The sequence below is a fragment of the Entelurus aequoreus genome, linkage group LG14 (assembly GCF_033978785.1).
Source record: "Entelurus aequoreus isolate RoL-2023_Sb linkage group LG14, RoL_Eaeq_v1.1, whole genome shotgun sequence".
NCBI lineage: Eukaryota > Metazoa > Chordata > Actinopteri > Syngnathiformes > Syngnathidae > Entelurus > Entelurus aequoreus.
This window is the reverse complement of record NC_084744.1, coordinates 32,552,047-32,564,956: the sequence shown is the minus strand read 5'-3', so window position 1 is coordinate 32,564,956 and position 12,910 is coordinate 32,552,047. Positions and strand designations below refer to the sequence as shown.

General features: G+C 41.7%; 1 protein-coding gene across 1 annotated transcript in view; it reads left to right on the top strand.

Annotated features, from left to right (window-relative positions):
* The window catches only part of LOC133664763 (major facilitator superfamily domain-containing protein 8-like), a 54,093-nt gene that overhangs the window by 15,503 nt on the left and 25,680 nt on the right, over nucleotides 1-12,910 (top strand). Inside the window, exon 6 of the mRNA XM_062069665.1 lies at nucleotides 2,181-2,460. Within this exon, the coding sequence (XP_061925649.1) occupies nucleotides 2,181-2,460 (280 nt within the window). The remainder of the gene's footprint in view (nucleotides 1-2,180; nucleotides 2,461-12,910) is intronic.

Genomic DNA, 12,910 nt, shown 5'->3' with positions numbered 1-12,910 from the left:
TTTGTGCTTACGCACCAAACAGCAGTTCAGAGTACCCACCCTTTTTGGATACACTCGAGGGAGTACTGGAAAGTGCTCCCCCGGGTGATTCCCTTGTCCTACTGGGTGACTTCAACGCTCATGTTGGCAACGACAGTGAAACCTGGAGAGGCGTGATTGGGAATGGCCGCCCGGATCTGAACCCGAGTGGTGTTTTGTTATTGGACTTTTGTGCTCGTCACAGATTGTCCATAAAAAACACCATGTACCGATCCAGTGAGAGCTGAAGATCCTGGCCAGATGAAGCCTTCAGGACCACATCATCTGCAAAAAGCAGAGACCTAATCCTGCAGCCACTAAACCAGATCCCCTCAACGCCCTGACTGTGTCTAGAAATTCCGTCCATAAAAGTTATGAACAGAATCGGTGACAAAGGGCAGCCTTGGCGGAGTCCAACCCTCACTGGAAACGTGTCCGACTTACTGCCGGCAATGCGGACCAACCTCTGGCACTGATCATACAGGGAGCGGACCGCCACAATCAGACAGTCCGATACCCCGTACTCTCTGAGCACTCCCCACAGGACTTCCCGAGGGACACGGTCGAAGGCCTTCTCCAAGTCCAAAAAACACATGTAGACTGGTTGGGCAAACTCCCATGCACCCTCAAGGACCCTGCCGAGAGTATAGAGCTGGTCCACAGTTCCACGACCAGGACGAAAACCACACTGTTCCTCCTGAATCCGAGGTTCAACTATCCGGCGTAGCCTCCTCTCCAGTATACCTGAATAGACCTTACCGGGAAGGCTGAGGAGTGTGATCCCACGATAGTTAGAACACACCCTCCGGTTCCCCTTCTTAAAGAGAGGAACCACCACCCTGGTCTGCCAATCCAGAGGTACCACCCCCGATGTCCACGTTGTTTTTTTTATTTCTTGCAAATGTATTGAAAAATTTAAAAATCACATGTACATAAGTATTCACATCCTTTGCTCAATACTTTGTTGATACATCTTTGGCAGCTATTTCTCCCTCAAGTCTTTTAAACAGCTTGGAACACCTATCGTTTGGGCAGTTTCCATTCCTCTTTGCCCATTTCTCTTTGCAGCACCTCTCAAGCTCCGTCAGGTGGGATGGGAAGCGTTGGGTTTTCATCCAGGATGTCTCTGTACATTGCTGCATTCATATTTCCCTCTATCCTGACTAGTCTCCCATTCCTGCCGCTGAAAAACTCCCCCACAGCATGATGCTGTCACCACCACGCTTCACTGTTGGGATGGTATTGGCCTTGGTTTCCTCCAAACATGCAGAAAATGTTTAAAAAAAAAAAAAACTTTTCACACTGTCATTATGAGGTATTGTCTGGAGAATTGTGAGGACAAAAATGTAATTATTCGATTTTGGAATAAGGCTATAACATAACACATGGAAAAGCAAGAACATCCAGGAGCTGCAATACATACAAAATAGCGCTGCTAGGATCCTGATGAGAGTGCGGAAATACGACCACATCACACCAATTCTCAAATCCCTTCACTCAGGATTGAATACAAAGTCTCCCTACTAACCCACCAGTGCCTCCATGGAAATGCCCCCCTCTACCTCAAAGAACTACTCACCCCCAATTCCTCCACACGACACCTCAGGCTAACCTCCTCCAACCTCCGAGGACAAAGCTACGAACTACGGGAGACCGGGCTTTCTGTTCCGCCGCTCCCGGTCTGTGAAATGCTCTCCCTGACCACCTGAGGGCACCGCAGACTGTGGACGCTTTTAAAAAAAGGCTTAAAAACCCTCCTTTTTAAAAAAAAGCCTTTTTATAGATATATGCATACTCGTTCTAGCTACTAGGCTGTTCTAGTTTTTATTTTTTATTTATTATTTTTTTATTATCTTTTTGTTATTTTTTATTTTTTTTCAATACACTGTAGCACTTTGAGGTTGTTTGCTCAATGTAAAGTGCTTTTTTCAAATAAAATCTATTATTATTATTATTAAAAGAGTGAATACTTTCGGATTCACTGTAACTAAAATGGCGGAGGCGTGCACATTTTTAGAACTTATGCAGATCCCAAATTCAGATCAGCAGGTACCAGAAGGTAAGAATAGTTGGTTTTGCATATGCGTTGTATATTGTTGAATGAGAGCGTGTTTGAAATTGATGCATACTATATCATTTAAGCATCATTTGTCTTTTTCCAGATCTTCATGTGTGTGTTGTGGGTGCTGCAGCAATTGCTGGTCCTGGCTATGTACTGGGACGTGGCGGCTATCGGCGCCACCGAGGGGGCGGTGCTGATGGTGGACCTGCAGGACGAAGGTGAAGACGTGGCCCTGATGGGGTCCGACGACGAGCAGGTGCACACCTACAGAGCCGTCGCCTCCCACCAGCCGGAGACCTCCACTTCCACCTCGTCTGAAACGAGACGCGAGGGCTCCTCAGCTGATCCCGAGCCCTTCAAAAACTTCAGCGCCAGCAAAGGTGAGCAAGCGAGTTTTTTTTTTACTGGCCTTCCAGTCATGATTATCAGCCTTTCTTTCAGGAAGGAAAACTATTGATTTGTTCCTGCACACACACACACACACACACGTCTATTGTGCTTGTTGAATTGTGTAAGGTGGGTGAGATCACATTCCCATTGTATTGATTTTACCCCTGTGTTGCCTCCCCCCCCCCCCCCACACACACATTGTATGATGACATATGTCAGTTTGCATGTAAACACAGCTGAAAGACCTCTATTGATTAACCAGTCCACGCTGTGAAGTTGTGTATGCGTGCACGCGTCAGACCTTGATATTGATTCTCTCACTCTGTGAAAATGTGGCAGAGGAATGGTCAGATGGACAACAGACCGCTTTTATTGAGCAGCCTGCTGTGATGGGTTGCGGATGAAATGGAGAAGGAATCGGTGATGTGGTCAACTTTCCTCTTATTGATTTGTTCCTGTGCTGAGAAAAAGTTTACAGCTCTTGGAATGAATATCTGCAGTAAAACAAGAGAAAGTGAGCATTTCTTTTTTTTTTTTCTTTTTTTCTTCTTTTTTTTTCTTCTAGCATTTCTAGCCACTCGACTCCTCTCGGTTATTCATCTTTTTTTTTTTTTTCCAATGTTTTAATTTTGCCGTATGCGGTTTGAAAGAGTATATACCGTATTTTTCGGACCATAGGGCGCACCTGATTATAAGATGAGCGGGTCTAGTCAGGGCTTTTTTCATACAAAAGGCGCACGGGATTATAGGGCGCATTAAAGGCCTACTGAAAGCCACTACTACCGACCACGCAGTCTGATAGTTTATATATCAATGATGAAATCTTAACATTGCAACACATGCCAATACGGCCGGGTTAACTTATAAAGTGCAATTTTAAATTTCCCGCTAAACTTCCGGTTGAAAACGTCTGATGTATGATGACGTATGCACGTGACGTCAATGGTTGAAACGGAAGTTTTCGGACATCATTGTATCCAATACAAAAAGCTCGGTTTTCATCGCAAAATTCCACAGTATTCTGGACATCTGTGTTGGTGAATCTTTTGCAATTTGTTTAATGAACAATGAAGACTGCAAAGAAGAAAGCTGTAGGTGGGATCGGTGTATTAGCGGCTGGCTGCAGCAACACAACCAGGAGGACTTTGACTTGGATAGCAGACGCGCTATCTGATGCTAGCCGACGACCGCACGGATGATCGGGTAAAGTCCTTCGTCGCTCCGTCGATCGCTGGAACGCAGGTGAGCACGGGTGTTGATGAGCAGATGAGGGCTGGCTGGCGTAGGTGGAGAGCTAATGTTTTTATCATAGCTCTGACGAAGTCCCGTTGCTAAGTTAGCTTTAATGGCGTCGTTAGCAACAGCATTGTTAAGCTTCGCCAGGCTGGAAAGCATTAACCGTGTAGTTACATGTCCATGGTTTAATAGTATTGTTGATTTTCTGTCTATCCTTCCACTCAGGGGTTTATTTCTTTTGTTTCTATCTGCAGTTAAGCCCGATGCTATCACGTTAGCTCCGTAGCTAAAGTGCTTCGCCGATGTATTGTCGTGGAAATAAAAGTCACTGTGAATATCCATTTCGCGTTCTCTACTCTCATTTTCAAGAGGATATAGTATCCGAGGTGGTTTAAAATACAAATCCGTGATCCACAATAGAAAAAGGAGAAAGTGTGGAATCCAATGAGCCAGCTTGTACCTAAGTTACGGTCAGAGCGAAAAAAGATACGTCCTGCACTGCACTCTAGTCCTTCACTCATCCATGAATCTTTCATCCTCGCTCAAATTAATGGGGTAATCGTCGCTTTCTCTGTCCGAATTGCTCTCGCTGCTGGTGTAAACAATGGGGAAATGTGAGGAGCCCTTCAACCTGTGACGTCACGCTACTTCCGGTACAGGCAAGGCTTTTTTTTATCAGCGACCAAAAGTTGCAAACTTTATCGTCGATGTTCTCTACTAAATCCTTTCAGCAAAAATATGGCAATATCGCGAAATGATCAAGTATGACACATAGAATGGATCTGCTATCCCCGTTTAAATAAGAACATTTCATTTCAGTAGGCCTTTAAAGCAACCGCAGCACATACATATGCAACATATATGACATCTCCCTTTTTTTAACTTTTGTTTTTCTTTCCTTGTAAACAAAACAAAATCACACTGTATATGCATTCACAGCTTTTCTTTTCAAGTCTTCGAAAACAAGATCACCTAGCATCAATAATCAATCAAGCAATATTCAATCTGCTCAGAATACAAAACAACCGCAGCATCAAAGCACAACATTTGTATGTATCTGTTTCACATTCTTTCTTTTTTATTTTTTTTGGTAAGTCTCTCAAGTTCACAGAGTCAGTTTGTCCACAGGTTTTATCAGTCTGCCAGAGCGTGTGTACAGTCCAGTGTTGGTGAAACAGTGTCAGTAGTAATGACAGGGGAAGGCTGCTGTGTAGCAGTGTCATGTAGCTGTCCATCTGGAGGTAGAGTCGGTGTGTCTCTAGTTGGCTCAGGAATATGTTGCAGGTGACGACGGTTGCGCCTCAGTGTCGCCCCCTGTTGAGTCAGGATGATGTATGATCTTGGAGTTGTGCAGTCAGCAGTGATGACAGCGGGTGTTCCCCAGGCGTGCTGATTGTCCAGTTTGACGCGGACAGGATCACCAGGTCTCAACGACGGCAGGGGCTTTGCTCCATGTCGGAGGTTGAAGTAGAACTCGTGTTTCTCCTTCTCCTCTGCATATTTGCTCCTGACGGTTTTCAGACTAGGACATCGAGGAAGTAGGTTTTTCTCAAGTGTTGGAAGTGTTGTTTTTATCTTCCTGCCCATAAGCAGTTCAGCTGGGCTTGCACCAGTGGAGGTGCAGGGTGTAGAGCGGTAGCACATGAGAGCGAGTAGAGGATCTTTTTGTTTTAGAATAGTCTTTGCAATTTGGACTCCTCTCTCAGCATGTCTATTTCCTTGTGGATGATGGGGACTTGAGGTAATGTGCTCAAAGTCGTACTCTCTAGCGAACTCTCGGAATTCCTCACATGTGAACTGGGGCCCATTGTCACTAATTACTTGGTCTAGGCAACCGAATCTGGCTAATAGTGCTTTTAGCTTCAACACCACCTGTGAGGCAGTGGTTGTAGGCATGTGGAGTATCTCGAGGAACCTGGAGAAGTAGTCTGACACAACGAGGTAAGTATGTTTGTTATGATCACATACTGTAAGTCAATTGCAATTCTCTTCCAGGGCCGTTTAGGTAGAGGGGTCGAGATGAGGGGCTCTTTGCGCTGTGTGGGTCTGGACTTTCTGCTTGATTTCAGCTGAGATGCCATTCCACCACACTGAAGTGTTAGCCCGCTCTCTGCATTTTGACAGTCCCTGATGTCCATCATGGATTCGATCCAGGACATCTGCTCTTAGAGGGCTTGGGCTTATCATGCGACATCCTCTTGTGATGATTCCGTTGTACTCCGACAGTTCACTCCTTATAGGGTAATAGTCTCTGATGGCTAGTGGAACATCAGCCACATAGTCCGGCCATCCTGACTTGACACATTTAAGCACCATCTGTAAGTTGCTGTCAGCTGCTGTGGCTGCTCTTATGGTCCCAAGCTTTTGTGGTGTAGCTGGCATGTTGTCAACAACGGCTGCAATATAACATTCCACATCCGAGTGAGTGTCGGTCACCTCTGTCACGTTTTGCAGTGGACTACGCGACAGGGTGTCCGCTACAGTCAAGGTATTTCCTGGTGCATATTCGGCGGTTGGATTTTGAATCTCATTAGTCTCATTAACAGTCTCTGGCACCGTATCGGAACATTATCCAAATCTTTCTTGTTCATTAGCGGCACCAAGGGCTTGTGATCAGTGACTAGCCTAAAGTTCTCAAGGCCCACAAGGTACTTCTCAAACCTTTCACATGCCCAGACGCTTGCCAGGCACTGGGCGTATCTGGTTTCCGCCTCAGACAGACGACGTGAGCAATAAGCGACTGGCTTCCAGTTTCCATCGTGTAGTTGCAGCAGCACTCCGCTGATGCCGTAGCTACTAGCATCAGCCGACACTGTTGTAGGTCGATTCACGTCGTAGAACTTTAGAACTGGAGAAGTAGACAGGATGTCTTTGATGCGCTGGAACGCCTCCTGCTGCGCATGGTCCCACGTCCATTCGGTTTGGGATCTCAACAGTTCATAAAGTGGCTGACCCACTGTTGACAGATTTGGGATATATTTTCCCAGGAACGTGAACATTCCAAGGCCACGTCTGAGTTCCTGTACATTCTGTGGTGGTGGTTGCTCTCTGATGGCTTTGACTTTATTGGGATCCGGTTTCACACCTGTTTTGTCGATCACCTGGCCAAGGTTGTTAAGTTGTTTCTGTCTGAACACTCACTTGTCTCTGTTTAGCTTTAGGCCAGCTGACTTGACTCTCTCCAGCACCTTTGTTAGATGCTGGTCGTGCTGTTCTGGAGTGTTTCCATACACCAGGATGTCATCCATGTAAACAGCTACTCCATCCAAGCCATTCAGAGTCTCCACCATTTTCCTTTGGAAGATTTCTTGAGCACTTGTGGTGCCGAATGGGAGCCGCTTAAAAGAGTATCTCCCGAAGGGTGTTATGAAGGTGGTTAACTTACTGCTTTCAGGATCTAGGGGTATCTGCCAAAAAGCCTGAGGCAGCGTCCAGTGATGTAAACATTGTAGCGCCACTCAGCTTTGCAGTTATTTCCTCAGCAGTTGGGAGGACGTACCTCTCTCTCCTTACAGAATCGTTTAGCCTCTTCAGGTCCACGCAGATGCGCACTTTGTTGTTCTTTCTTGCAACTGGTACCATCGGTGCACACCAGTCTGTAGGCTCAGTCACATTTTCAATTACAGCATTTTTCTCCATACGCAGTAGCTCCTTTTTGATCTTCTGTATGAGAGGCAGTGGTACCCTGCGGGCTGTATACACTGCATATGGCTCAGCATTCTTCTTTAACAGTATTTTGACTGGGTCTGTTTTGAGAGTTCCATGTTCTCCAAATGCACTCCAAAAGTACTCGTCGTATTTTCCTAACACAACGTCGAACTTTTTCTGATCATCCTCTGACAACGTGAACGACTTGAAAATGTTTTCAGCCTCTGGACCCATAGCATATATCAGGCAACTGACCTGTACTTCGCCGTCCTCCTTTGCTAGTTTTGTTGCTATGCGATACCGTTGGAAACGTTGTTTCCAATCTCCCCATTCATTTAGTCGGTCGAACGCAAAACTATCCGCAGGATTAAACTTGGCCATTTTCTTGACGCGACGTGACTGTCCGTCACTTCTGGATGTTCTTGCTTGGGATCCCGACAAGAAGTGTGTTGCAGTAGTCTAGCCTGGAGGAGACAAAAAAAGACATTGAAGCTTAGGGAAGGCTATGCAAAACGAAACTAACACTGAACTAGCTACAAAGTAAACAAAAACAGAATGCTGGACGACAGCAAAGACTTGCGGTGGAGCAGAGACGGCGTCCACAAAGTACATCCGAACATGACATGACAATCAACAATGTCCACACAAAGAAGGATAAAAACAACTGAAATATTCTTGATTGCTTAAACCAGGGGTGTCCAAAGTGCGGCCCGGGGGCCATTTCCGGCCCGCAGGTCATTTTTTAACGGCCCCACGGCACATTTTAAAAATACTATTGAAAAAAATTTAAAACATAAAAAGTGGTATAAAAGAGCAAACAGGTGAAATGTAACAAGAAAATGTTGCAATGTTTACTCTAATAACACAAAGCTGCCATGCAGGCTTTTTCTTTCTTTATAAAATAATAATGAATCAAAATCAATGTCATTATGAATTATTGACCTATTCAAGGCTCCAATTAAGTCACATTAAATATTCCACTTTGAGATATTTTTTGGGGAAAAATGTTGCATATTTTGTGTTTGCCATACAAAAAATTGAGCTGTTTTTTTTTTTAAAGAAGGGCCTAAAACGAACAAACAAAAAACATAAACAACAATAGAACTTATAATTGACGGTTAGATCTGAAGTTGATCTTGAGATTATTGTGTTAAAAGTAAACAGTAAAAAAAATGTATAATTTATTTTTTAACACTTTAATGAGTAGGACCCTTTTGGATCCACAATAATTTTAGAGTGATTTGTTTTTAAGTGCCATTGCTCAAAAAATAATAATGAATTAAAATCAATGGTGTTATTGACCTTTTTACGGCTCCAATTATTATATAATGTCAAATATTCTACTGAAAAATTTTATTGGGTGAAAATATTGCATATTTTGTGTTTTTTCCATTTAAAAAAATCGGTTTTCTTTGACAAAAAGAGCATACAACTTAAATCTTTAAAAACGTTATATTGACAGATAGACCTAATGTTGACCTAGAGATTTAAAACTTGAATAATAATAAAAATAATAATACTGAATAATGACACATTTTTTATATTTTTTTTGACCAAAACCCTTTGGGGTACCCGGCCGGGATCAAGCTTGAGTGGAGGCCTAAATGTATATTTTTTTTATACATATATATTGTATTGGTTTTTTAAATAAAAAAATATCAAAATGGCCCCTGCTTGCTTTGATTTGTCAGTGTGCGGCCCTCAGTGGAAAAAGTTTGGACACCCCTGGCCTAAAGCAAGGCAAACATAGGGCAACGCAAACATTTTGCCCGCCGAACATCACCCAAATAGGCTTGATGAAACCAATCAAACTCCAGTTACTCATGTATGCAGTACTCCCATCACGCCACAGGGGGCAACAGAGAGCCTTATGTGTCACAATGAAGCAGTAGTGAGGTGAGTAGAAGAAGACTACTCCATTTTTTAAACCAAAAAATGGCACTGTCGACCCTGAAATTATTTTCAAACATTTTTAAAAATCGGACATTTAACAGCGACTGGACAACAAAGTATGAATGTTCTGCCCTGAGTTAGTGCTGGAGTCATTGTTTCCTGTCGTACCTTTTTAAGCGACGGACACACTATTCCAGACCAGCAGCAACAACAGAGAAGTCCACACGTGTAAGCTTCATCACGAAACTTATTCAAAGCTTCGTAAGTAAATATTGTGCATGAAGATATTTAGTTGGTTTTGTATTGAAATTGCTGACTTTGTGATGTTATTTTTTGACTGAGTAACTAGCTGACGATCAAAGCTTGTTTAATACATGTAGTGCGAAGTTTGACCAGTAGAGGGTGATAATGCTACACTTTAGGTTTAATTGTGTTGATGTTTGCTGTGGATGTTGTTTCAATTCCGTAGTTTACTGTGTGAATGTATTAACACTAAACCTTCTATTTTATGTATGTAAAATACACAATGGACGTTACGCTTTTGTTACATTTATTTTATGTTTATACTTTCAGTCTTACACACCTAAATGAAGGAAGACCTGAATTGATTAACGGGTGTTCAATCAATCAATCAATCAATCAATATTTATTTATATATATTTAGTGGTCAATTGTACGGAATATGTACTGTACTGTGCGATCTACTAATGCAAGTCTCAATCAATCAATCAAAAAGAAGTGTAAGGAAATAAAACGGAGGAAGGAAAATAATTCAAAATAAGGAACAGCGATCTGCAACTTTGTTTCTTCATGCTGTTAACTATCTGTCTAGTTGCACACGCTGGAAAGAGTAGCGGGGGCACAATAATGAATTTATTGACAGAGCAGTGTAGAACTTACACTTAGACAAACAAGGGAAATTGTTCCACACAGTAGCTCAGTAACAAAGGATAATGTACACAAGGGCACAAAAAGAGGGCGAAAACAAAAAGTGAAGTGAATTATATTTATATAGCGCTTTTCTCTAGTGACTCAAAGCGCTTTACATAGTGAAACCCAATATCTAAGTTACATTTAAAGCAGTGTGGGTGGCACTGGGAGCAGGTGGGTAAAGCGTCTTGCCCAAGGACACAACGGCAGTGACTAGGATGGCGGAAGCGGGGATCGAACCTGGAACCCTCAAGTTGCTGGCACGGCCGCTCTACCAACCGAGCTATACCGAAAAGGTATAAAGTAGACTAAAATTGTACCATTGTAGCAATATAAATATAACATGTATGTAATATTTACATAATATATATACAGTATATAGGGCAGCACGGTGGAAGAGGGGTTAGTGCATCTGCCTCACAATACGAAGGTCCTGGGTTCGATCCTGCGCTCGGGATCTGTCTGTGTGGAGTTTGCATGTCCTCCCCGCGACTGCTTGGAATTTGGGACATGCTCTCCCTGAGAGTTGTTTATATGGTCTTGTTTAAAAATATATCGATATATCTTACAAACTCGATATATCGCCCAGGCCTAGTTTAAAGTGTACCGTATTTTTTCGGAGTATAAGTCGCTCCGGAGTATAAGTCGCACCGGACGAAAATGCATAATAAAGAAGGGAAAAAACATATATAAGTCGCACTGGAGTATAAGTCGTATTTTTTTGGGAAATGTATTTGATAAAAGCCAACACCAAGAATAGACATTTGAAAGGCAATTTAAAATAAATAAAGAATAGTGAACAACAGGCTGAATAAGTGTACGTTATATCAGTGTTTTTTTTTTTCATTGTTTTTTTTTCATTTTTTTTTTTGATCTATATTGATATATAATGCATATATTGTGTTTTTTATGTTGATTTAATAAAAAAATTAAAATAAAACAAATATTTTATTTTTATTTATTTTTTTAATTTATTGCGCGGCCCGGTACTACAGACCGATTGGTTGGGGACCACTGCGTTATATGACAAATAAATAACCAACTGAGAACGTGCCTGGTATGTTAACGTAACATATTACGGCAGTGGTTCTCAAACTTTTTTTGTCATCCCCCACTTTGGACAAGGGGGAGTTTTCAAGCCCCACCTGCCCCCATCGCCCCAACAGAACGCTAATGCCAAGCTTAACATTTTCAAATTTATTGAACATCAAGTAACATCAAGTTGTATACATTCAAAGTCAATAACATAAAATAACATCAAGTTCAATAATAAATAAAATAACTGTGCAGCTGTGGTATAACTTGCATCAAGTTCAATATCAAATAAAATAACTTGCATCAAGTTCAATAATAAATAAAGCAAAAGTGTTATAACTTGCATCAAGTTCAATAATAAATCAAAAAAAGTGTTATAACTTGCATCAAGTTCAATAATAAATCAAATAAAAGTGTTATAACTTGCATCAAGTTCAATAATGAATAAAAAAAGTGTTATAACTTGCATCAAGTTCAATAATAAATAAAACAAAAGTGTTATAACTTGCATCAAGTTCAATAATAAATCAAAAAAAGTGTTATAACTTGCATCAAATTCAATAATAAATCAAATAAAAGTGTTATAACTTGCATCAAGTTCAATAATAAATCAAATAAAAGTGTTATAACTTGCATCAAGTTCAATAATAAATCAAATAAAAGTGTTATAACTTGCATCAAGTTCAATAATAAATCAAATAACTTGCATCGAGTTCAATAATAAATAAAAATAAAAGTGCCACTTTGCAATCTTTGCAAAAACAAAAGGAGGAGCTAATGCATTCGGCAAGACAGGGCAAGTGAACATGAGTTTTACAGTACTCCAGCATTAGTGGCTGCAATGAGCTTGTTTTGCACTGCACAGCTTTTCAAATCGGGGTTGCAGGCTTGACACTGCCACTGTTAAAACCTCATTGAGTTCGGGGCTGAGCTGCCTTGACGCGAGTGCTTCCCGGTGAATGACACAGTGTGTCCAATGCGCATTTGGCGCAACCCTCTTTATTAGAGCCTGCAGCCCGTTTCTTTACCCTGCCATGGTCCGTGCGCCATCAGAGCAAAAGCCCACACAGTTTTCCCATTTAAGGTCGTGTTCTTTGAGGAAACTGTCCATTATATTGAACAGCTCATCAGCAGTGGCTCTATTTTTTATGTATTTGCAAAACAGCAAATCCTCGCACAGTGACTCGCCATTCACAAAGCTTCCGCTTAGCCCCGCCCCCATTAGTTACTGTTGCTATGTCTGTCAAACTTTCGCTCCTACCTAGAAATTTACAGCCTACAGGAAAAATAAGTAATTTACATTTATTTATATAGCGGATTTCACAGACAGAATCACAACATGATTTACAGTGTGTATAGAAAATGAAAGCACAGTAAAAAAAAAAAAATCTAAGAATATAATTGAAAAAAAAAAAAATTAAAGTGAAATTTCCTCCCGTTCCCCGCGCCCCACCTGTCATGTCTCTATTCCCCACCAGTGGGGCACGCCCCACACTTTGAGAAACGCTGTATTATGGTAAGAGTCATTCAAATAACTATAACATATAGAACAGGGGTGTCCAAACTTTTTCCACTTAGGGCCACAGACTGAAAAATCCAAGCATGCGGGGGCCATTTTTATATATATATTTTTTTTTTTAAAACCAATACAATATATAGGTTGTTTTTTTTTAACCTTATGGCTTTCCTCAAGTTTGG